At 42.9% G+C, this 26,298-nt stretch overlaps 1 protein-coding gene across 3 annotated transcripts in view; it reads left to right on the top strand.

Annotated features, from left to right (window-relative positions):
- CD7 (CD7 molecule) overlaps window positions 1-26,298 on the top strand; it is a 192,158-nt gene that overhangs the window by 156,571 nt on the left and 9,289 nt on the right. The window contains exons 1-5 of one of the 3 annotated variants that reach the window (XM_049812793.1): window positions 12,061-12,431; window positions 16,775-16,938; window positions 17,778-18,089; window positions 19,555-19,707; window positions 20,980-21,099. In XM_049812793.1, coding sequence (XP_049668750.1) covers window positions 16,875-16,938; window positions 17,778-18,089; window positions 19,555-19,707; window positions 20,980-21,099 — 649 coding nt within the window. In that variant the 5' untranslated portion in view covers window positions 12,061-12,431; window positions 16,775-16,874. Of the gene's footprint in view, window positions 1-12,060; window positions 12,432-16,774; window positions 16,939-17,777; window positions 18,090-19,554; window positions 19,708-20,979; window positions 21,100-26,298 lie in introns of those variants that run through there. The other 2 variants (XM_049812795.1, XM_049812794.1) reach the window with 2 other exon arrangements.

A 26,298-nucleotide genomic window follows, 5' to 3' on the forward strand; every position in this document is an offset into this window, starting at 1 on the left:
TGGGCTTGTGGAGATCATGCTGTCCTGAGCAGGAGCAAGACTTGGCATGGAAATAACCTCCTTGAAGTTGAGGGGGCCGGGGTGCAGCCTTTGGGCTCGTGAGGGAGCAAGTCTGGATGGCTGAGATGTTTACAGCCTCTGTGGCAATACCAGGCGGTGGTCCTGGGCACGAGGGGAGAGCTCGCCTTCCCTGCACCCAGACACTGTGGCAATAACCCAGCTGGTAAATCTCTGCTGCAACCATTAACTTGAAAATAAGCTTGAGTGTTAGCTAAATGCTTGTGTTGCAACAGAAAGCAAATATTGAGAAGAAAAATCATCTAGGCAGGAGAAAGAGAAAGAAAATTCAGCGGGTTTTTCTGATGCACTCTGTGTCCCAGCAAGTTGGACCTTTCGGTTGGTGGGTCATGGGATGGAAATAGGGACAAAGTACAAACACCAGCCTGAATGAAAGAATGGGCTGCGGACTGGGAGGCAGCATTGCTCTTCTGAGATACAGCCAAAGCCTGTAGAAGTGTGGAGCTGGAACTGCTGATTGTGATCAGCTGCAGGTCCCACTGCATGGGGTGGTTGTGTGCTGCGTGGCAATGATGAGGGACCAGAAAAGGTCAGTGCGTGTGCCAAAAACAAAACTGAGGAAGAAAGCAAGCAGCGTATTTTATCCTCATCTGTACCTTGAGCTTACAGGCCCTGAAGTTTTCCTCCCCCTGTTCCATGGTGTCAGCGGCAGCAGAGTTTTCCATAAAATTGCTCCTTTTATTGGCATGCCAAACTGCGACTTGCCACTGTTGTGCAAGAAATAATAAAGATTTTAAAAAACAAACAAAAAAACCCCGAAAACCAAAAAAAACCCCACTACAAAGCCAAAAAGAACCCCAAAACTGCCTGAATCTGCTAGTGAAACTGGAGCCTTTTCCCATCTGAGAACAGAAAGATCTCAAAACTGTCCTTAGCAATGGGTTTTTCCACAGCTCCTGGGGAAGGGGAAAGGCTGGTAAGGAAAGAAATTACCAGCTGCAGCGAGATGCAGCAAGTGAGGAGGAAAGGCACTGTGTTGGAGTGTTGTGGATTCCTTGGCACATATGTTAGCCCTCAAAACTTGCTCTTCACAGGTAGGAATCCAAGCAGTAGCAGCCAAATTGCTGAGCTGGTCTCGGCAGGAAGATACGTGGTGAGTCTTTGAAATAGGGAAACAGTGCCTTCTAAGCTGGTAAAAAATGGAGCAGTGCAGTGGTTGGGTTTGCTTTCATCTGCTTCCTGGCAGTTAGAGGATCTCCACGAAAGCAAAAAAGAGCAGCTCCTTTGAAAAAAATGTAGGCGGGTGGAAGATGTACTAACTTCTGCTCATTTCCTACATGCCTGGATTCATTAAGGAAAGGCTAGGAGGTAGGATGTGACTATATAAGCTCCCTCTTTTAAGCACACAGCGGTGGACCCAGGCACCTCTCCTGGTTATGCATCAGGGTCTCCAAACACAGGTGTGTTAGAGCAGTGTCACCTGCCTGGGGGGAAGCTGAGATCTTCTCTTGTGTTCATGCTAGGACTCAAAATGGTAAACAAGGAGAGCAGGCTGGCGTGGCACCCAGGAGCCACAAAAAGGTTGATATGATTGCTGATGATAAGATCATAGTGGCCATATGGCAGGAAATAAAACTCAAGAGTTCGCTATATAGTTAAAGGGAGGGAGACACGAAGAGGGAGCCTGTCGTTAACACCTTTTTGTCTCAGAGAGAGTGAGCTGGTTTGTAGAGGAATCCAAAAGCAAACCGATGCATGGATTATGGATGATCAGGAGATGGTACCTTTTTTATTGACTTAGAGCCTTCCTCTTCAGGCTGTTTCTCTCTTTGCAGGGTGGGGACCTTGGTGTGCCCACACTGCTCAGAGCTGCCTTCAAAAACCTTGAAATCTCTTTTCTGAAAGTGGTGCTTGTAACTGCTGTGGGGAGCTTTGCCCCATGGGAAGGGCTTGCTGCTGGAGCGAAGCTTAATATTAAAATTTTAATTTTTTTTAAATGTTGCCTTTATTCATCTTTTAAATTCTGATTTCACCATAATTACAGATCTGTGCTCCAAAAGGGTAAGCCTGAACTTCAGTAATCACCAAATATTATCCTTAATTTTATAACCATGAAGATGAGACTGGAGAAGCGTGTCAACTCCTGCTTCAGGAACACTGATGTTCCTTCCATCTATTTTCTCTTTTTAGTCTGTGAAAAGCTGTGCTTTTTGGTGTATCTAAAAATTTGAAGGAAAAGTAACTTTTGTGCTTTGGCTCATGGTCTCAGACATTTTTCAGGGAAGGAGAGATTTCCTTATGTCCTGTTTAACAGTGCAGAAAAAGGAGTAGGTGGGGCCACCACAGTGTGTTTTCAGGAGGAAATCAAAGTAAACACAGTCCAAATCCTGGATTTCAGTTGCAGTTTCTCTTTTATAGTCCTTGTTCTCTATATTATTAAAAGGGAAATTGTAATAGCTAGCTTTGGTATTATGCAATAATAATTGTGCTAAGTTATTTTGGTTTCTTTTCACGGAAAGCTTTGGATCCTGTTTTAGCTTATTAATTGGCTGTGGCCAAACTGCTTTGCCTATAGTGTTGTTGGCTGTGAGTGTGTCTGCAAAGCTGTAAATGTGTTGGATCTCTGCTCCTTTTTACTCTGATGTCTGAGATGCTGTTGGGTATTAATTGTGCTATAGCTGTGTCCCCAGTCAAAACCAGACCCTTGGACACTCAGGATGTACAGATGCTTAGAAAAGGGTGGTGTTTCTCCTGAAAAGCCAACAAAACACTTCTAGGTTAAAGGTTCACAACTGCAGTTATAGTTCCTGTTTGACACCCTTGGAGGGCATAGTGCTGTTATAGGAAACAATCTGCCTTTTAGGGGAAGCTTGGCTGTGGGTGTTGCAGAGGCTTTTGGGCATTTCCAAGAACACTGGTGTTGCTAACATTTATTTCTTCCAAGAGAAGAGCCTGTTTGCACCCCTTCCAAGAATTGAATTTTCCAAATGCTGGTATTGGCCAGTTCAAACAAGACTCTGCTATGGAAGAGAGCTGCTTTATTCAGACTTGCTCTCTCTCCAGATACGGCAAGATTACTGTTTCAACCTGATTCAGCCAACATCTGCAGCTCCAAACAGGTTGACAGTGAAAGAAAGCAGAAGCACAAGTAGCACGTGAGCTTGGGTTGTAGGGCAAGCAGCTTTATGCAGGCTTCAGAATAACTCTCCCATCACTCTTCTTAAACAAAAAAATCATAACAGAAGCTGCCTGGTACTAGGGAAGGCCAAAAAGGTGATTGCATCATTCTGCAGTGAATTTGAATGCTAGTAAGATTTTGATTCAGAACTGTAAAAATACATGAAGAATATGAACATATTCCAGGCTGCCACTAGTCCCTGGAGTTTCTCCAGGGCTCCTGGTGGAAGAGACCTTGTGCAGTCAGGCGAGGGTGATTTGGTAGCGCCTCTGCATGGCTGCACACATGCTGGGCATGGTGCAAGCTCCTGGCAGCAGTGGATGCTCAGCATTCCATGACATGGCACAGTCCTGGTAAGCAAATCCTGGTTTGGTCCTTGCTGCCTTGTGATGTTCAAGATCGCCTTAATTTGCACCTTCCAGCAGCTTTCTGATGTTAGGTAATTTTGTTAAAGGAAGTTTGATAGTATCAAGATGAAGCCTCACTGACTCATCCAGCACCCTGTGGTTTTCTGGAGTGGGAGACTCACACCATTTCTGTGCTTGCTCACAGCATCTTGCATCAAAAGTAGCAAAGCTGGTGAAATGCTTGTGTCCTGGCAGCGGAGTCCTGCTCAGCTGGTATGCAGCTTCTCTGCATGGCCCATGAGCCCTGGCTAGTCTGGGAACTACCAAGGCTGAGGATTTATATGGCATCCAGATCCCTGTTCTGCGCTACCCTGTGCAGCAGTGGAGAGTAGCTCCTCTGGTAGAGGAGGTTCATTCCCATGGCTGCAGCATGCATCTCTGTTACTGACTGTGGCCTTGAAGTCAAAGAAGTAAAGGATCAAAATTGTGGCTACAATCGATCTATCTGTGGGGTTAAGAAGATAATTGCTCCTTATTCTTGCCTTGGTCTATATTCTGCTTCAAGGGCAGCACCCTTGAGGAAGGGGCTGCCTCATGGCATGTCTGCAGGGGCTTAGCACAAGGGGGTCTCCAAGCACAGATGTTGCTTAAGTGCTCAAGAATGCAACATCTCTGGGATACAGAGTTGGAGGGGCAGAAATTGCTAATATGGTGATATGGAGACGTCAGGGAATTTAATCTGGTGAACCTTTGCTCAGTTGTCCACTTGGTGAAGAAGCAAGCACTGTATTTCTTTTCAAAGTAGTGGACTCTCATCAGGGATGAATTCTGGACCAGGTTTTAAAGACTCAGTATATTAACTAAAATTAATAGCTGTCTAAAGTTCACCATGTGGTTCTTAGACTAACCTACAGAAGCTCTTTTTGCTAGCAATATTTTAGATATTTTCATTGGTTTCTGTTGCAGTAAGTCACCAGTGCCAAGAGATATGAGACTGCTGGTTCTCATAGTAGCATTTCTTACTGTTCTTCTGAACGAAGCTTGCTGTCTATACTCAATTTTGTAAGGCAGCTTTTCCAGAAAAAGCTTTATCTTTCCTTATGTTCGCAGCTGTATATGATGCCCAACTGGTGAATTATTTAGCAATAAAGATCACTTTTATGATACTACATTCACTGTCATAAACAATTATCATTCTCATTTTTATGTTTCAGCCATAAATTACCTCATGTGCTATTTTCCTGGCATACCAGTCCCTCACAAACATGAAAGTGGACCAATGATATAATGGGACAATAACTGTTAATGCTGAGACTTGGTAGAGATCCTTGGACCTTGTTATTACTCTCTCAGTTTCCAAGAACATGAAATAAGACATAGAAAAAACGCCAGGTCATAGTTCTCTGAAGCAAAAAGGAATAGAAGCCCAAAACACTACTTGTATTCATGCACATGCCTAAGAAAAACTCTAAGTTCTTCTGTGTTCATAGTATTTGATTTTCATCTCTTGTCTTCTGGTTCACTTCTCATGTTGAGTTTCTGGGTGAAGTTAACATTACTATTCTGAGCTGGTATTTCTGGATTAAAGGAAAGGGGTTTTGTGCTGTCAGGGTGGATCAAAGTACAAGATCCTTGGCCATAAGAGAAAGTTCATGTTGGAGGTTACCTCTCTTGGAAGTAAAAATGAAGCCTCATTCAGGAGTAGAATTTCTAGGATTATTGCAGTATAAATACAGTCTAATAAGGATCCTGATAGTCGTGACATCAATAAACCAGAATACAACTGTCTGTCCCTCATCCATCAAGTTAATTGTCTGTAAGCTGGTTGGGCTTCTAGGATAAAATTGTGTAAGGAACTGGAAAATTTTGCCTTAAACAGAAATTGGTGCATATGCAGGAGTAGGCTGATGGTCAGCTGTTACAGGTACTTAAGAGATTTTACGAATGGTTTAGCAGATACACGGCATATTGTTTGTGATCTTATTTCCAGACAGTGTCTTGTCATGTAATGCAAAACAAGAAGGTTCTGCAGCCCACAAAGAAAAATAAATTCCTAAAGCATATTTCTGGGTAAGTAAGAGAAGGGGAAATTCCTCAGTGAAGACATAAATTAATAATTTTTAATTTCTATTTACCAGCTACTTAATTTATCGTCAAAGGATGCAGTGCAAGCTCTATCTATATAAACTGAAATAAACTTCTCAAAACAGTTCTTGGATACTGAAGTTCTTTGCCTGTTATTGGAAATTTTAGGTTAGGCAACATATGTTTTCCCCAGATTTCTGTTCTGTGCTTGTAGAAAGCAGGCATTTGAGGAACTGGATATCACTCACAGGGAACACTGAAAACGGAAATGAAGAACCACATGAAAACAGTGCCAGGGGAACTCAATACTGTGGCCCTTAGGAAGAGGCTAATCTGAAACACTTCTTGTGTGGCTGGGTATTACAAAATTTTTGTACTTGGAAACTAACTTTTTCTGTGAAAAAATGAATCAAGGCAAAAGAAAAATTAAAATTTTGAGTCAGATTCTCAGAATATTGATATCTTTTTCACTGACAGCTTGCACTAGAACTTGAACACAGCTGCTATTTAGACGGGCTGGATTTGAGAGGAGTGTAGTCCCATTAGCAATTCCTCAAACCATTCAATCCTCCAGAGGTCCAAAAACCCCCAATGTGCATCTTTGCTGCTATGTTCCTTAGCTACAACTTGTTCCCTTGTGCTATTTGTGTCAAATGTTAAAACAGTCCTAGCCAACTGGTTTTCTCAGTGGCCCATTTGGTGAAGATAAGTTTTGAAATAACCGTTACTGTTCCCCACGCAAAAAAAGAAAATTTGATTCTTGTCTAGTGAGTAGAAGGGTTCATCCTGAGTGCCATGCAGCTGAGGGATGCTGGTGGACTGCTCTTGCTCAGAGCAGCCAAAGGATTGGGAAAGCTCTGAAGTGCTCTCCACCCAGCACTGGCTCATGCACTTGTCTTCCAGTTTCCTTAAGGTCATACCTGAGATGGGCAGTGGAGTGCAATAGTGCACGTGGCTGCAAACTTGTTCTTGAAATGTGAAGGGGATTCAGCTCAGAGGTGGGGAGCTCTTTCCCTTGTTTCTGGCTGTTCTTTGAGACCACTTGCAACCTGGAAACAGGATCAACAGATGATATACCAGAGAGAGAGGGTAGGTATGGATTCATGGCGGGGCAAAAGGGCTGTTGTCTCCTAATGGAGGTGCTGTGTGGTGCGGTACGTGGGACTGAGGCTGTGTGTGGCAATAGCAGCAGCTCAAACTCCTAGTGAAAGGTGTTTTCTCCCTTATCTGTATGTCAGAGTACATCTGGTGCCATGCACTGAGGGAGAACATCACACACAGGGCTTCTTTCAGTTTCTTTATTAACTGGTTAACTTGAAGGCAGCCCTGTCACACCTGTTTTTCTTCCACGATGGCAAGCTATTTTTCGAGGAGGTATACCACGTAGTTTCAGGTGTCAGGGAAAGGTGCAATGTGTGATGGGTCAGGTCAGGGTGAGCTGAGCAATTCAACCCTGCCAGCAGCAGCCGGTGAGTGTTAGAGATGTCTGCTGCCAGGGGTCTTAAGAGAGCTCTAACGATACCCCATAATATGTGCACATGTAATCCTACCCGTGGTAAATTCTGGAGCCTTTGCCATAGAGATATGTTCTGACCACAGATTGAGCAGAGAAGATGCTTAGCCCTGTTTTGGAAGGGCAACGAGGGGATTATGCCATCTCTCCCGGCCATGCCAGGAGCACTAGAATGTAGAGCAGAGCAGCCCCTGCTATTGCCTTGCACTGCCCCTTGCTCCAGATGCTTTCTGACTATGGGTCTCACTTTCTCAGAAATATTTTGACAGGAACCATATCGGAGGAAGTGCAGAAATGAGAACCCTTTTCTGCATTCCAGACTTAGAAAGAATGAAGTGATTATTTGATTGTTCATTATGAAAATGGTCTTAAAAGCATGTCCTCTTTTTGTCCAGGCCTGTTTATATGGACGTTGGGAAAAAAAGACAAGAATGACTCTTCCTGTAGTACTTCTTAGTAGCAGGTTGCGGAGTGGGATTTTGGTCTGTCTGCTGACTGTTCCCTGGTTTTGAGAGGAGACTTGCCACTTTTTTTATCTACTGAGAGGTGCTGTTTACCCTTGATAGTGTTTGCATGGCAAGGTTTTGGTAGCTGGGGGGCTACAGGGGTGGCTTCTGTGAGAAGCTGCTAGAAGCTTCCTGTGTCCAATGGAGCCAATGCCAGCCGGCTTCAAGGCAGACCCACCTCTGGCCAAGGCTGAGCCCATCAGTGATGGTGGTAGCGCCTCTGGGAGAACGTATTTAAAAAGGGGGAAAAACCCCCAGCTGTGCAACAGCAAGTTCAGCAGAGAGAGGAGTGAGAATATGTGAGAGAAACAGCCCTGCAGACCCCAAGGTCAGTGAAGAAGAAGGGGAGGAGATGCTCCAGGCGCCGGAGCAGAGATTCCCCTGCAGCCAGTGGGGAAGACCATGGTGAGGCAGGCTGTCCCCGTGCAGCCCATGGAGGTCCATAGTGGAGCAGATCTCCTCCTGCAGCCCATGGAGGACCCCGTGCCAGAGCAGGTGGATGCCCGAAAAAGCCTGTGACCCTGTGGGAAGCCCACGCTGGAGCAGGGTCCTGGCAGGACCTGTGGCCTCATGGAGAGAGGAGGCGAGGCTGGAGCAGGCTTTCTGGCAGGACTTGTGACCCTATGGGGGATGCACACAGCAGCAGTCTGTGCCTGAAGGACTGCAGCCTGTGGAAGGGACACACACCGGAGCAGTCTGTGAAGAACTGTAGCCTGTGGGAAGGAATTATGTCGGAGATGCTTGTGAAGGACTGTCTCCTGTGGGTGGGACCCCACGCTGGAGCAGGGGAAGAGTGTGAGGAGTCCTGCCCCTGAGGAGGATGGAGCAGCAGAGACAACGTGTGATGCACTGACCCCAACACCCACTCCCTGACCCCCTCTGCTGCTGGGCAGCGGGTAGGTAGAGAAATTGGGAGTGAAGCTGTGCCCAGGAAGAAGGGAGGGGTGTGAGGAAGGTATTTTAAGGTTTTGTTTTATTTCTCATTACCCTACTCTGGTTTGACTGCTTATACATTAAACTAATTTCCCCCAAGTCAAGTCTGTTTTGCCCTTGACGGTAATTGGTTGAGTGATCTCATCCTGTCCTTATCTTGACCCCTGAGATTTTTGCTACATTTTCTCTCCCCTGTCTAGCTGAGGACGGGGAGTGACAGAGCGGCTTTGGCGGGCACCTGGGGTCCAGCCAGGGTCAACCCACACAATCCTTGAGTACTGTGCAGCTCTTCCATCTCAGCCACCTACACTGACCCAGCAGTAGGTTTTGGCTATCAATTCCCAAATGAGCTCTATGGGGTTTTCCTGCACTGTCAGTTCTGCCACATACCCTGAAAGTCACACCACTTCTTTGGCTTCCCCTGGGATTTTGTGACAAAAACTGATTTGCCACAGGCAAAATCTCAGCTTCCAGGACAAGTTATATGACAGCAGGTGGATATTGTGTGTGTGCTAAAAGCTCTTTGGTACTGGTTGTGCATCCTATGGTATATAATTTCATCACTTCAGCGCTTTTATAGCCCTGCAAATCTCTGCCCCCCACTTTCATTTCTAGTAGCCGCATCTAGCTCTGCTATGCAGGGCAGGGTGGATGGCATCCCTCCTAAAGACTGTCATAGCAGCTTACTTTGAGTTGCTTATGGATGAGTAGCACTGCTACCCAGAAGCCAGACATGCAGACTGCTAGCTTCAACATGTGGGAACCATATTGCACAACTGGTGTTGCATGCTTTCCTCAGAGAGCAACATATTTTAGGAGGAACATGGAGGGCCTTATCCTTGATGGAATGAAAGAAGAAAGATCTCCAAGAGAGGCTGTGCAGCTGGGCTGGGACTGGCTTATAACAATATTGGAACAACTCCCTGATAGCTTGTTATCACTTACTGTTTCTAGAGAGCTGCTGGCTTAACATACAGGCTTTTTTTCTCCGCTGAACATGGTACGAGCTGCTCAGAAGGAGCAGAAAAGTCTTTGCTCTTTTTCCTAGTGGTGTTTTCTGACTACTTCAATGCAATCATGGGTGTGGGAAGCAAATATTGATCTGAGAGAGATTTCTTTCTGAGTAGGAAGTCATATACAACATGATCTCTCATGCCACTGCAAGACCTTAAGTTCTGCCTGGAAAATTAACTCTTTCAGAATGGTTAATTATGCTTTTTCCCAGTCTCTCTTATTCTGTAGTTGTTTGAACCAGTCAGAAAGCTACTGGTGCAGAAGGATGCGCAAACTTAGGCCTCCTAACAAAGCTGATGGAAGGCACAGCACCTGTTGTCCTTTACTGTCATTCAGATTTACTTCTCATCTCTCATTTGTGGAGTATCGGTCACTTTGTTGATTTATTCTCACAGCTACATTAAAAAATCTCTTTGTCCATGGTTAGTTCTCAAAATGCTTGTTTCAATATTATTATGGATAAAGCTTTTTGGGTCTTAATGTTGCATTGGAGTACTTTGTTTTGCTGATTGGGATTGCATGATTTAAAGGCGCTGAATGGTCAGTCTTCATGCACGAGTGTATCATCCTCTTCCCTCCTTTTCTCCTGTCTATGATACAGTTCCTCAGAAGACTGAATGTAAACCTGAATAGAGAACTGTTTGAAGCCTACAAGGGTAGAACAACTGTATCCCTTCCTGGAGTAATCTGTGGAGGACATTGTCATAATTCTCCTTACTTCTTTTTGGAAAGACTTTCACAGCAGAGGCATAGGGATTATACTGGAGTCAATGTCTTTCCACTTCTCTAATACACAGCAAATCTTATTTACTGGTCTGTTCACAGCTTTTGAATAACTCTATTGCATATTCAATGATATATTTATCATTGAGCAATTTGAGTATTGAAATCCTCCTTTTTTCCTGTGAGCAATTTGAGTGTTGAAATCCTCCTTTTTTCCCCTCAGAAAAATCCCACCTATGAACTTACACTTTTCTCCCATCTTTAATATGTCTGAGAAAGAATAATATGTTTTGCCAAGTGTCTTGGCACATGGCGTAAAACATCGTGAATGGCCTTGGTGTAAATGCTTGTCATGTCAGAAAGGGAAAGGCTTTATGGAAGAACTGAATTGAGCCTGTGCAGACACAAAATGTGAGAGGTCAGGTAGGTGCATCTCTGATGAAGGAAAACTATGAAAATGAATCAGATGAGAGGAAGTCTGGGCAAGGTGCTTGTCCTGAAATTTGGGAGCAGGTAGGTGAAAAGGAACATGGAAAGGAAATCTTGCAGCTGCCATGATAATGCTGCTTTGAGGATGCTCCTGTGTAATATCTGTGCTGAGCCGTGGTGAACTGGGACCTTCCTTTGCTCTTCCTGAGCCTAATTACTAGAGGCTGTGCTCCCAGCTGCAGCCTCCAGGCAAACAGTATGGGGGTTGAGAATGTTCCCTCTCCTCGCCCTCATCTTCACTGGGAATAGGGTACTCCCTGCTGAGCGTACAGATGTCTTCCAGCATTGCAAAGAAACCCAAACAAGCATAAATAAGAAGACAGGCAACAAGTGGCTGTGGCTAGCTTCAGATAGTGGTTTTTTTAATCCTGTTTTCTTTTAGTATCTGTGAATTTGGCAGTCTGGGCTATTTGTGAATGGCACAAACATTTGTTTTTAACATAAGCTCGCTGTGAAGTCACTGTTAAACACACTATGCTGAGAGCCAGCGTGGCAGACTGTAATGAAAACACTGCAGTCCTGGGACCTACTGAGAGAGTGGCCACATCACCTTGTGTTTCACTCCAGGCAACTGATGCATCCACGTCTTTACTTGCTAATGTCAACATTTAAATTCTCCTCCAGAGATCTAGAAGCCTTGTGTACATGCTGGAGGTGATCCTTCCAGGCTAGCGTGGGCCCTATCTGAAGGAAAGGTACAAGATAAGGGAAATAAGGAAGGCACTATTCAAAGAAGTTTCTCACCAGCCCTATTAGTTCCTGCAGAGAAGATAAGCTGAAGTACAGCACACCACAGAGCGTGTGAAATACTGCAGAAGGGGTCTCTGAAGCCTTCGTTCCATGGTCAGAGTGAATAAATAACATTTTCACTATTAAAGAGCGAATGTAAAAGTGGCCCATTGAAAAATGAATACCTGTAGCATTAATCTCAAAGTGCTTTGCCAAGGCCAATGAGCATTATTTTACCTGAGTTGCAAAGAGTCTGGGAATTGGAGGAGGTTTCTTTGATTTACCAAGGGCTATGTAGACTCTCTGCCTTCCCTCCGGTCCTGACTGTTCATGCCAGGTTATGTGTTGGGCACAAATTCAGTCAAGCAGCAGAAGCGCTCCTGAAGAGTGCACATTTTGGCAGGGTATCTTTCAACATTGATCCCTGCTAGGGAATAAGCTGAGCTCAGCTCGGTGCTGCAGGGTCTCCTGCATTGGGACCCCTTGCATGGCAAGTTAGTAGCAGAGCCAGAAGCAGATCTCAAATCCAGTCCATTCACATCACTGTTGCAATACAGAAAGATTTACTACCCAGACACCCATAAGCAGGTTCCTGGGAGGTTTTTCTGGGTGTGTGGGTTTTTTCCATGCTTTTCAGCTGCAGAGTCCTGTGCAGCAGTGTGGACTTACCTTGTTTATCTTAATCAGTGACACTGCTGCCCTGTGCTCCAGAAGTGAAAGTGAAAATCCAGTTGCTTTTTAAATGAAGGGAGAAGCCCACAGTGTGCCTTTTTCTCTGGGATCCAAGAGACTTCTTCATCTCCTGTGCAGGGCTCTGGAAGAGGAACTGAATGAACTAGGAGCTGGGAAGGCTTCTCGGGCTCATGGAATAGGCTTGGACACAAACAACTTTTGAGGTACTCACGCTGTCATCTTCTTTAAAGGCTCCTGCCTTACAGCCAGTCTTTTCTCTTAGAAATTGTTGCCGTTTCCTGTTTTTAAGTAGGCATTTAGGAACAGGCACTAAAAAAGTCTGCAGCAGAAGGGAAATGATTAGCATTTCACATTTTCTCCATAGGGAAGAATGTGCATTCCTTGTGTGCATGATCTTGCTAAATAAATAACACTGCTTTTTACATGGCTGACTGCCACCCTTCATGCAGTTCTCCACTGCTTTCATGTTGCTTGTGTGAATGCAAAAACCCAACAGCTTCATGAAATGGTGCACTTTTATATAAGTGTGAGTGACCACAGAAGTAATGGAATAAATCTATTAGAGCATTCTCACCTTCATGTAATTCCCAGCTGATTTTTCCCACATCCAATTAACCTTTATCTTTTTCTCATAGCTCCTTGGCATGTTTTGCTAATATCTCCTTTTCCAAAACTGCCATCCTGTTATATGTGCAAATAAAGGATAATTTGCCAGGAGGGTTGCAGAATAAATCTTTGCAACTCTCCTCCTTTTCAGGGAGAAGCTGTCACCCAAGCTGGAGCTGATTGTTCATTGTTTTCCCTGTGGCTACTGCTCCACTCCCAAAAGGGACCTATGGGGACCCTGGTGGCTCTGGGTTCAGAACAAAACAAAACATAAAGCGTCACTCAGCAAGGATATTGTTTTTAAAACAAAAGAAATGAAACCAGTGAAACTGTTCATTCTACTTGCCTTAATGTGCTGCAAGCAGAAAATAAAACGTTAGTAGAGTTTCTAACAGTTACTGTGGAAAATTCTTTTAAGAGCAGTTGCTGGGAAGCTTTATACTTTGCTCTCAGGATTTTTGCAGCTTTTTCTTAGCTCAAGCACAGTGTCCTGCTAAGTGCTTTCCACACTGGCTTGTTGGAACTGTGGAAACAAACTGCACTCACAGGCTCACTTGGGAAATAGCTGTTTTATCTCTTCATGTGATTTTGTTGTTCTTTCTTTTTGATTGCAAAAGCTTGTTGAGAGTGGTATTCAGCAGACCAATAAAGTGAAACAGCTACTGAAAGTAATACAAAAATTAGCTCTTACGTAAAGTTTACTCCTTTTCTGGGAAAGAACTTAAGAGTGGAAACTAAAATCTGTAGGATCTTCTGAAGTTCTTTGGTTTTTACTTTGTTGCTTCCCTTACTTCCTTCAACAGTATTATTTTCTTCAAAACGTTTGAAACTTAAGTCCTCTCTCTGGGATACTTGGGGTACCAGATAAATCTTTTCTAAAAATGTGTTGCATTATTCCACCAAGATGGTTCTGCCTGACCATATAACCATATACTAAAACGCTCATAAAGCTATAGACTCCCATGCTGTGTGGCTGGAAGAGAGAGAAGGGGCAGGGAAATGCAGTGTTCACAGCTGGAGTGTAGCACTGGATCTCCTGGGTCCGTGACTGCACTTCACAGCTGGTTGGAGACGAAAGCACATCTAAACCCTGGGGCAGCAGCCCTGCTCTGCCATCTCCTATGGCTGGGACTTTGGGTGACCCGCCGCCACAGCTCTGCGCTTGTCACCATGGGGGTCCCCAATGAAGTGGCAGCCTCAGCTAAGCTGTGCCAGAGGCAGAGGTCAGTAAGTCTGAGGATGCACGCTGGAAAGGCAGTGAGCTGCCTTTGTTTCACTTGTGCTGGAGTAGGGAAATGCGGGTGTCTAACTAGAATGTTCCAGGTCATTATCTTTTAACTTTGAGCTCAGATGACCTTGTTTCTAGTGGAAATGATGCTATCGTGTTAATGATTGATGTTCTTGTCTTGGTGAACATTGGAGTTGTTTATTGTTTTGTGTTTGCTATGAAGTTATGGGAGAAAGAGAAGCAGGAGAGTTTTGGGTAGTGATTGTTACTCAAATAGATCCTTTCAAAAACAAACCCCGAAGACCTTGTTAGGGCTCTACAACTTTCAATTTGTGGTTAAATTCACTTTCTCCTGCCAGTGATTTCAGGTTGGCTTGTTTGTGGGGACAGGTCTGACCTGGGGAAAAGTCCGTCAGCTGGGTGTCGGTGGTTCGTGTTTGGTGAAGGAGCTCCAGATCCTTGTGGTTGTTACTTTACTCATCTATTGCTTGCAGCTGATCCACTTTTAGGGTCTGGCATTGCTTTGTTAGAGCTCTGTAGACAACTTAAGTACCTCTGAAAAGTGAAAGTTTGTATTGCCTTGGAAAGAAAGTCAAGCAGACAAAAAACTTGATAAAAAATATTTTCTATCTAAAGACTGCGTTTCATTTTAGATTTGAGTGTTTTATTTTTAAAGTAAGTTTAAAACTGATGGCAGGAGGTGGCCAAGACAGCTGAAGACTGTCAGAAACCTGCCAAAAAAGAGCATTAGAAGACAGACCAGTAGGAGAGGGCAGAGATCTAGTGGACAGTGTTCTGGCTTTTGAAAATGAAAAGGGGGAGTAGGAAGGAATGTCACCCAAGAGAAGAGGAAGGGAGATCTCATTTGAGCAGAATGAGAGGAGGGACAAGGATGAGGCAAGACCACAAAAGAGAATAGAAAACAGAACGAATAGGACAGAAGATAGACATCAGGCTGAAAACTACTGAGGAAAAAAACCCACTTATTGTCCTTAACCTCTGGGCAAATAAATCTGCCAGATGAACTGCAGCTGGTCTGTGACGACTGCATCAGGCTGCTGAACATGCTCCGAGGAGGACAAGGAGGTATTTAAAAGATGTGTCGGTGTGGCACTTAGGGACATGGTTTAGTGGCGGACTTGGCAGTGCTCGGTTAGCAGTTGGACTCAATGATCTTAAGGGTCTTTTTGAACCTAAATGATGCTGTGATTCTAAGGTTGATGACAGTCCCTTGGCACTCTGCTCGCCCACAGGGGAGGAGGGTCAGGCATTGTTAACTGGTGCTTTGCAAAGCAGAAACAGGATGAAGGGGGTAATGGGTGAAATGGTATTGATTGATCTGTTTGTGAAAAAAATTCCACCCAAAATCAAAAAGATAGGAACTATTTTTGGATGTATGGAAAGAGGATGAGAAAAGTTGCTGTGCTCATTTGATGCTCTGAGTGTTTTTAATACTCGGTGAGGCAAGAAGAAATTCTTGCAAGATTGTATAGGTGAGAAGGATCACTGTGCATAAAATAGAAGAATTGGTCCCTCATGTGGCATGAGGTGAAGTGGATTGACTTTGTGGGTGCGCGTGGAGCAGCACCAGGACCTCGGCTCCATCCAGTATCTCCTGGGATTAGGCCCTGCGTGGGGGTGTCGAGAGCTTGGGGAGGGGGAGGTTTTATTCCACAGGAAAGTTTGCAGACAGTCTTGAAGATTCCCTCCTGTGTCTGGAAAGGGCTTGTTTTGGAGGTCCTGTTCCTCCTGTCTCATCTGTTTCTGGGAATCGGGGTGGGACTTGCAGCAGCTCTAGACTAGCACAGATCAGGAGAGATAAGCAATTATTAACTTTTGCTGAACAATTAATGTATAATTAGGAATTAATGCATAATTCTTTTGGAAACTGCCTCTAGGTACTTCTCAGGTAGCAACATACCAAAGAAAGTTGTTTTAATGAAAGCTTCTAATGAAAAACTCTTAGGGGCAAAGCAGTTTGTGTTTTCCAGAGCTAGGCTAGTGAGGAAAGTGAATTTTCCAGATATTTTTTTTTCTCCTTTGGAAAGTGAAACTTGTGTTTTACTGAAACATATTTCACAAATTCATGACAGTTTCATTGAAATGATTGAGGATTAATTTCTGACTAAATCCAAGACATTTTTTTAAAAGAAATACTAAGTTTTTGTTTGTTTGTTCATTTATTTTGAACAGATATTTCCCACCAGGTCTTCTAAATTAAAAATAAAATTCAGTTTGACAATAAATATTTCATCTTAGGTCAAGCAAAAGACTCATTCAGCACAAAGCATCTTCCTTGTCTAATGTTTTTTTGTGTGTTGTGGAAGCAATAGCAAGTCAAGTTGTTATTTGTTGCATGTATTACTGAGTGATGGGTGCAGGGCCACTTTCTTGAGGAGTCTGGAGGACCTGGACATGGAGCCTCCTGCCCAGTAGGCTCAGGAGGGATTTCCCTTTCCCTGCAGAATGACCATGTGTCTTATACTGCTGTGATTGACCCAGAGATGGAAAGGGGCGCAAGTTTGGCATTTGCAAAAGCCATCTCAGAGTGCAGTAGCAGCTGAGCAGCATGAGCATTTCTTTGCCTGCATTCCAGCTCTCTGGGCTAAAAGAAGCTTTACAGACTTGGCCTGGAAGTTGTTTTCTTTTTGATTGGAGAAAGATAGTAAGAAAGATAATGGATGCTAAACACTGTATTTAATGTCCAAACAGGGACATGACTGTGGGAGGAGCCTGGTGAGCTTGCCCTGGGTTCGTGGGGCATCTAGGAGAGCATCCAGCACTGCTGGAGCTGAGGACCCAGGACAGCCTGATGGACTCTCCCCGCTTGGCATGGTTATGTTTCCTGCTTCTGACGGTTGTAGCTCCCTGTCCAAGTGAGTCTCCTTGTTTGATTTCATTGCTTTTTCACTGCATGTTAGTAGCTACAAACTTTTAAACTGTTATTAGAAAGCTCAGGCGTGTCCAGTTAAAACTAAGACCACAAAACCACTAAGGTGAGAGAAGAAATTAAGAAGGTGAAGGTTGATTCATTCCACCTGTCACAATCACCTATCTTGGGAATGGTAACTTTTTGGATCTGTCTGAAGTCAGATGAGGTGAGTCCTCTCTCAAAGGACTGGCTCTTTACTAGGGCAGTCTGAATGAGTAAAACCCCTTTGTCAGCTCTCAGCACCCAGCCCCAGCATACCCCAGCACTTCAGCCAGACTTCTGGTGCATTTTGGCTTGGCTGTAAAACTGTTGCCTGCAAGGATATTGAACTGAATCAGTGGCAGTGACCTGGGACACTGCATCCAGCTGTGTGTAGTATGTGAACTTCATTTGTCCCGAGATCTGGATGTCTGCTGGAGATATACCTGACAGGATTTTGCCAAGGACTTTTGGAAGGAAAGAAAATAAGAACAGATGATTCATCTGAGCCTGTCTGGGCAGAGGACCTCTTAGCTCAGCAAGAGAAATGTCTTTCAACTTACTTCCCAAGCTGCCAGATTCCTAGTTAAAACCCCAGTGGCAGCAGTGGGGGAATGCTGTTGTATTTCTACCCCAAAAATTATTTGGGGGACTGGGCTCAGTACCGTATAAAAATTGCCCAATGGCAGACAGTGTCTCCTAAGCCATGACTGGGTTTGTGTACAAAACTCATCTCATTCTCTAACACTAGAAGTCTGGGGAGGAAACTGGTAGAAAATAACTTTCCTTTGTTTTCTCATTTAGATATTGCCATGCCTTGTGATGACCGCACTGGGGGTACACAAGGCTCTTCCTTCGGCAAAACACATGTGACAGTCTACCACTGTAACGACTGTGAGAGCAACACATGCGAATCATCCAATTATGAAGACTTTGTAAAAATTGGTGAAACACAATGTGAGAAGTTTTCAAATGAAACAATTCAGTTGGTGACTAGTGAAACATACATCATTATGTGCTTTCAGCAAGAAAATACTTTTCCTGAAGGACTTTACGCCATTGTCTGGGAGAGAGCCATGGGAGTAGGAGATTCATGTGGCATCCTGAATTATGGAGGTATGCTCTACTGGGAGCCTGGCTATCAACATATGGAAAACATATTTCTGGTTATGAAACCAAGCTGTTACATATTTGGGCAGACAGTGAGGTTAGTGAGTAAACTAACTTGTCAAAATGAGTTTCTTTTGTGAAAAAAGTCATTAAGTCAATCACAAAAATAAATTAAATTCTCTCAGGTCAAACACTGCTTAAAACTACACTAGCAGAGATTCAGATAAATTCATGTTACCCTGATTTATAAAGATAGTTTTTGGGGGCTTTTTTTGGCAACAGCAATTCTCATGGTCAAAATCTGTGCCAGTTTGCAATGTATGAATCCCTTCTACTTCAGTCAGTACACACTGAAATCCAGGTCTAGCCTAAAGAGCCATTCTGTGTTGCTCTTCTGTACAATTCAGTAAGTAACCAGGAAGTATTCTTCCAGCTTTCTCATAAAACTGTCAAATTCAGAGATAAAAATGCCTGTCAGTACATGTAGCAAATGGCTTCAAGAGGGTGAAACTTCATGGTGGATCAGGTTGCACAGGTGTAATTTAGTTGAACTCCATCCAAGTCAATGACATTTCACCAGTCAACATCCGATTGAATATATATTTGGCTTTGCCCTCCTGGCTGTAGATGAAAGCAGCTTTCATCACCTCTCGTTAGATGTAGAGCATCCTTTCTAATCTTATTGCTGACAGAAGAAAACAAGAAAAAATTCTCAACCTACATATGCTTTTGTTCAGCCTAACAATTCCTCTTGTATTTAATTTCTGTAAACCATTTCTCTTCTGGATTTATGCTTACCGCTGCAAAATCTACATGCTGTTACCACTGTGTAAAGCTTGGATGACACTAAAACATCCAGAGTGATAACTGGAAATTGCTGTAGACATAGATGCCTATATTTTTTGAAATGGTAACAGGTGGATGTGCTGAGTGTGGGATGCGTAGGTAGGAAGGAGTTTTCAAGATAATGGCCTTTACATTTCCCATGTCTTAGAAGATGAATAAGTTGTATAATGGCACAGTGGCATGCAGGCTAGGCAGGAGATGCATTCTGTGGTCTCCGACAGAGACAGCTGCTGGTCGTGTTTGTTCATCTTCTTTGGTTCCTGTGGGTAACTGGAAGGTGCAAAATTTTGTCACAATTACTATTTGAATATGTAATGATCAGCTTTTTACAAATTTTTTGGTGTTCTTAATTGCATGTGAAAACTTTTTTGCCACCTTCATATCTGAAGATTTCCGTTATAGGTTCACAGAACAGTTCATCAGCTTCAGTGAGAAGAAAATCTAAATGATGACTGGTTGATTTGAACAGTTGGTGAATTAAATATGATTGTAGCAATCTCCAATTTTTTGTGGCACATGAAGGATCCACTTTTTTAACCTATTAACCTCTTTGACCATTTTAACCCTTGATTGAAGATCTTATAAATTATCCATATTTATAAGTAAAACTTCTTTTATCTTTCAGCTTCCTCAAAAAATGGGAGGGGTAACATGGTTAGAGTTTGCTGTGAAGTAGAGACAGACCCTTCAGTGCCCAAACCTCCCCTGAAGTGCTACACTAAAATAACAGATGAGAAAATCAGAGAAACAGACGACATCACTGGTGAGGGAAATCTAGGTTAATCTTTTCACATGTTTGTTTGCCCTTTGCTTTGAGAGAGTTTTGCTCAGACAGCTTGATGTGAACAGAGTTTTACATGGGGCGGGGGGGTGGTGGTGGATGTACTGTACATACCTTGGACCCACACATGCTGTAGCCATCCAAACTCAGAGACTTTCCCCTAGCCCATGTAGGTGCCCAGTCCTGGAAATATATATCCATAGGTATAGGTTTCTGTAACTGTAGCTATATAGCTATAGATACAGGGACACCGAGGGAAGGCGGTACATGATAAGTGTGTTTCCAAAAATTCTACTTACCAGTATATGATAAATGCGACTTTACCTCCAGACTGAGAGGACATTTGTGACACATAGTTATTTTTATATCCCAATTTCTTTCACTGTAGAAATCCTTGTCATCTTCCTTAGGTTATGGACAAACAGGGAGTCCTTGCTTGAGACAAGTAAACACTATTTATCCATTTCTGGAGAGTGTCCTTGGTAGGGGTATAGGTCTTTGCTTTTTGCTGTGTTGTATGGGGATTTTTTTTTTTGGGGGGGGGGGGGGGGGCGGGGATGGTGGTTTCTTTGGTAAGTTTTGAATGTGTGCAGGATGATTCTATTATTTTTCTTCTAAATTAGACAAGTATTAAAATAACATTTCTAGATACTTATGTGTTTAAATTCCTCTGCATTGTGGTCTTTAAAAAATGGTCAAAATGGATTTTCTTAGTGGCCTTTGAACCCATCATTAAGGATGTGTTACCTAGCTGAACGCCTTGTCCTTACCAGATCCTTGTTTCTGACATACACATTATCCAGACACCATCCAGAATGATGCTGCCCTGAAAAATATTCTTCCAGCTTTTGTTTTCTACTTATTGCATGTCTTGTTTTAGCAGAAAGACTGGCTAAAAATAGTAAGATCACTAAATGACTTCACAGAGCTATTGACCTTCTTCCATTTTCAGGATACAAGGTCTCACACCTCTTGGTTTTGGTTATTTCAAATGAGATATTCAAAGGTATCTGTTGTGGTGGGGAGTCAAGGATTAGCTTCAAATGTTGACAGAGTTATTTTTTGGTTACAGGTATCTTCATTAAGATATCCTAAGCCAGAGGCTCTTTGTTCTCTCATTCATCAGTTCTTTCTCTCATTATGAGCTTTGATGGGGTACATTGCAGAAGCACCAGGCCTAATTCTTTCTAGCTGGTGCTTATGAGGCAGGTTTTTTTCTTGGCACACCTGTTTGATTCACCTGGACTCTTTGTTTCTTCTACTCTGCAGGTAATCCTCAATTTTCAATTGGTGAAAAGAGCAGCATTGGCATCATTGCCCCACTACTGATTCTTGTTTGTGGAACAGCAATGGCAGTGTATTGTGTTCAACAGAACCGAAATGGCCAAGGTACAGTCTGACAAAATGTTGTGTTTCCTATGGGTAACATGCCTTACAGGCTGTGCTGCTAGTGGAAAAATGCATACAGGGTTTTCTTGCTGTATCTCATTTCCATAACATTGTTTAGGAGGTTGCTAAATGATATTCACTGTGAGGGGGAGTCTGGGCTAACAGCTGGTATGAACTCCACCTCTGTCTTTGGTGCCATGGCATAGTTCCCAGTCAGCTGGGTTTATTATGAAAAATAAGCACTGAATGAATTTCCTCACTGCTACAGTAATACAGCCAAGCAATTGCACTGCTCAGCCTTACCTCAAGGGGATGCAGTTCCTTGGAGCAGTCTCAGACCGCAACATTGCTGTGCAAGTTCCCCTGCAGAGACCTATCCCAGCCCAGGAGACTGCTGAACATCCAGATGTGGGCTGACAGGTCCTTTAGGTGGATGGTTCCCACTCACAGCTCTGCCCACTAAAGAGCCAATTTTAATTTAAGAAAGAATATTTTCCTAAATACGTCCAAGGGGGGAGTTGGTTTTGCAAACTAACATGCATGGAAAGGGCTAGGATAGGCTCTATGGAGTAAATTGGGAGTCATGTGAATAAAATCTTCTGGAAATATCTGCCTTCCTCTGTATTGCCCTCTGCTCTTCCCTCCTCCCTCACCACACAGAATACTGCAGTATTCTTAAAGTGAGATAATATTAAACTACCTCTTACTTCAGAAGTAATTGTGCTACAACAGAGTATAGAACTTAGGATGCACCTGTGCTGTCACATGGCAAAGTATCACACCTGCCATACATGGTGGGGTTTTGTGGAGAAAACACAAGGCCTGTGGATCTGTTTGAGATGGATACCAGTGAGTTGCTCAGGAATTCCAGATAAATATGAATTAGGAAAAAACAACTGCAGGTCTGTTCATTTTAATTTGTCCAAGTAAATCCTTGCTAGTTCTGGTACTTTTTTGCTGTTGTTTTCCTAGGACCTGTCATAGTGCTCCATCAGATTTTTAATGGTAAGATTTGACTTTTGGGGGTTAATTATGGTAAATGATGAAATCACAATACTACAATGGCAGGAGGGTGTTCAGTGGAGGACTAGATGTGTTTACCAGGACCATGTTCAGTCGATGCCCATTTCCTCCCTGCATCAGGTCTGAGTCAATAGAATTTAGCCCCTATGTGACTTTGCAGTGGTTCCAGTACTTGTGTGTTGCTCATTTACACACTTCTGCAGACACCTTTTGACCCTGACATACAGCTTCCCCCCTATATCCTGTAGCCAACTTGGCTCCAGGGTTTATGGGACCTTGTGTAATGCCAGAAGCTGACACATCTCCTCTAAGTTACTGAACTAGTCCATCCTTTAGAAGCAAACATTAGTTGTTTCTTTCTAAGAGTCTAAGAATTATATTTCTAAGTCTGAATTTGTTTAACGTTAACTTGTTGGTTAGAAGTTAGTTAAAGCCTAAGATTTTTATCTTGTGCTCCATTTCTAGTGCATGGAGAGAAATAGTCTTGAGGAGGTGATTCATCTCACCTTAAAATGGTTCTAAGATGAAACAGATGAATTACCTTGTGAAGGTGCCTATTCCTCTCTGGTGACTCTAAAGGAAACCAATGGGAACAAGTGGAGATGTCTGAACATTGAAAGTTAGATAAAATGCAAGGCTATCTGTGAAAAATATGAGTTGCACAGGTGCTTGCAAAACCCAGTAAAGATAACACAATGCTAGCCTCACTGCAGTTATATTAAGACATATTAATAGATATATTGGTATGATAGGTAAAAAATGTGCTGCTAGTGGCTCCTCTGAGGTCCTGCCCTGTGGTGTAACACTCAGTGATGTTTTAGGCCTGTCCTAGAGCCCTTCTAAGGCAAAGGCTGATGGGCCACAGCAACCAGGGTAGCGTTTCAGCAGAGACACCATGAACTCGTTGGGCAATGAAGCTCCAATCCTTTCACCTTTCAGAGCAAGAGGTGGTCCAGTAGAAGGAGGGACAGGATAGCTGCCATGAGGACTTCACGCTCCAGATTTCCAAGCCCAAATACAGGCAAATGGTTTATAATTCTTACTGAATTCAACCTGTGCCTTTGGTGGCCTCACAGATATTTTTCCTTCAATTCTGCAGCTGTTAGAGAAAACAGATGGGGTCCTGACACAGAAGACACCACACGTCCTTGGAAAACATCTGCTAAGGAGAAAATCAGGCCTCTATATCAGCAGCATACTCCTCAGTAATGATGTACAGCATTCAGCTGAAGAAACAGAGCATGTTTTATATGAGACCTCATGGTAGTTCTCACAAATCTACCTTCACAAAATCCATGTGTTCACTGAGGTCTGTGACTGCCACAGTCGTCCAGCTTCCAGACCTTTGTGAGCCACATGAGAAGCTCCCTGGATCTCCTATCCTTTCCTGGTGCTGCATTGACGGCAGCAGTCATCGCAAGATGTGTGGCTCGCTCAGCAGCACAGGTTTAAAACAGCTGAATTCTCTCAATGGTTTTCATGATTGAAACTATCTGTTCATCTGAAATTCTTCAGAGAACTGTATCTGTGCTCAGGAAGGATGTGTTGAACCCTGAGACAGATGGTCTCTGCATGTCTTCCATTTCCTAACGCGATAGCATGCCCATAGGTCTTTATTTTTTTAACTCTCAGGTGGTCTCTAGATCAAAGAAAGGATTTTGTACAGGTGACTGATTTGTTGAATTAGAGGGCTTTGGCCTTTTGAACGGACATGTGATTTTGCAACCACCTGCAGGTTGAGGACATCTCCTCTGTGTGCTCATTCCTGTGCAAGGGTGAAAAGGAGGGCTATATCCAGCTCCCTCAGAAATGGCATTGGGTCATGGAGGCCATAGCACCTTCCCAGGCTGAACAGAAGTATGACATCAATCTCCCTGACAAGTCAGGTCATAATATTGGCAATTTTAGTGTAGGACAGTTTCAACAGTAACTCCAGTGGATAGGAAAGCATATTGATGCACCTGCTCTGTTTCCATATCAGAAAAGACTACAATATTTCTGCGTCTGAAGATAGATTTGGGTATCCTGCATGCAGACAGATGTGATGAATACTGCACTTCAGGGATCCACATTTGGTAGTTCACAGGTGGTATGTCATCTTCAAATGATTTCTCATTCACGCTTGATTTGAATAAATCCTCAAAAGTTTGCTTTAGACCTAATCTAGTATCAGGCTTTTGAGCAAAAATCATCAGCAGCACAATTGGAAAAGCAGATCCATGAAACAGTATGAATACTTGCTGAATCATTTTTACATGGTTTAATTACCCATAAACCTGTAGCTGAAACTTCCAGCAGGAAATCTCAATGGATGTAGGATGTCGTGTAACTCTTGAAATTTGCTACAAACAAATTTAAAGAGAAAAGTTCATAATGAAAGACAACCAAAAAAATGTTATTAATTAATTTTAGAAACACAGAAAAGCCTCTGTGTTTAAATTTGTCTCTTGTTTGGCACATGAGAGTAGTGCTGTTACAGGTTTGGGTTTTTTCCCCTCCCCAGTGGGGGCTTTACACTCATGCTGATCTAAGATACCCTTTTAATTAAATTCTCAGCTTATTTGTTGGACTTTGTCTTTTCAATTTTAATGTGGTGGAATGCAGTCAAAACTACATGAAGAGATGTCAATCCCCAGATATTCAGAGGCTTTTAAATATTTACCAAGTGTGTTATTTTGACTGATCCAGTTGTGAACTCTGTTATACCATGATGAATGTTACAATATGTTTATTCAATAAGCCAAAGCTAAGGCTACCTGTAAAGAGTCCAGGCTGTGCAAGGATTTAAAGATAGAAGGAAAAAGACTTCTCCCCTTTATATAGCACCTTAGCACAACTGCAGTTCCTGGTTTTTCCCAGAACAGGACTTCTGTAAGCTTTCAACAGAGTACAATCGTGTCTGAAAGGAGTGAGGAAGAGCTTTGTTTGGGATAAAAAACATCTTTTTTTGAGGAAATAATACATCTGCCGCTATAGCCTGGGAAAGGAGCACTCAAATCGGGTAGGGGTCTTTCACTTTTTGACCCCACTGCAGCTATCACAGATACTGCTTTTGCTTCTGTTCCCCTCTGCTGTAAGTCACTGCTCTGGGCGCCTTTGAGGAAGTGCCAAGTCTTCCAGCTTACACAGTCAAGCTATATACTGTGCTTCTGGAGATTTCCAGGGATGTATACATTATTTTCCTATACCTAGAAAAATGCAGTCTTAAAATTGAAAGCTATAGCAGTTCTTTTATATGGTCTTCTGATGAGAAAAACAAATGTGTCTATGTATAAATGTGGAAAAATCTGTGTGTATGTGTATATATGGTGTTTAAATTGATGTCTGACAGTGGGTGGTTTTGGTATAAACTTGGATTTTAAGTTCTTTGAAAAGGGACAAAGTGATATTTGAGAATTCGCATTGTATTAACTTGAGGGATTCAGGTTTCATGATGTGCAGTTTTGATTTCTACTCTTTAACACCAGTTGGGGCCAGAGAGCTGGACATGTTTTGAGAAGAAAGGTTGTATGGACACCTCTGTCCAGTGACAGTTGTTTAGCTAAATTAGTCACAAGATGCACGTCACAGACCAATCTTTATGGCTCACTCAGGCACACTTTCCTTTATATCTCTTCTTTCTACTGATGATTATGCAGATTGTGATATTCAGAGGCATCACTACCAGCTGTTTCATTTTGCCCCTCCTGAGTTCTGTTGTGCTGGTAGACACGAATCATCCCACATCTCAGGAAAAACTGAAGATCTACAGCTTTAAAGCTCTACTGTGTTTGTTCTAAGCAACTGCATTGTGTTGTTTTGCAATATACAAATATAGGCAAATATTTGTTTATGAAGTAAAAAATTACTAAAGATACTAAGCGGTCTGACTCACCAAATGCCATAATTTTATAGTTGTAACTTCATTTTAATGATTTTTATTTTGTTTTGTGTTATTATACTCATCACAATAAAATGTCAGCTTAAAAACTTGGTAACCCTATGTTGATCGTATTGTTATTTGGTATGTTAATCTCCTTTACAAAGCATCACCATCCCATGATACCCAAACTCAAGAGCCACTTCTTAAATAGTGCAAAAGCAAAACCAGAGAGTCTTGGCATCTGCTTTTGTATCCAGTAGTGAGCATTTATAGGGCTAATTGAAAGCTCATTTCAGAACCTGCCTGAATTCTGT

This window comes from Accipiter gentilis, chromosome 10, assembly GCF_929443795.1.
Source record: "Accipiter gentilis chromosome 10, bAccGen1.1, whole genome shotgun sequence".
Lineage (NCBI taxonomy): Eukaryota > Metazoa > Chordata > Aves > Accipitriformes > Accipitridae > Astur > Astur gentilis.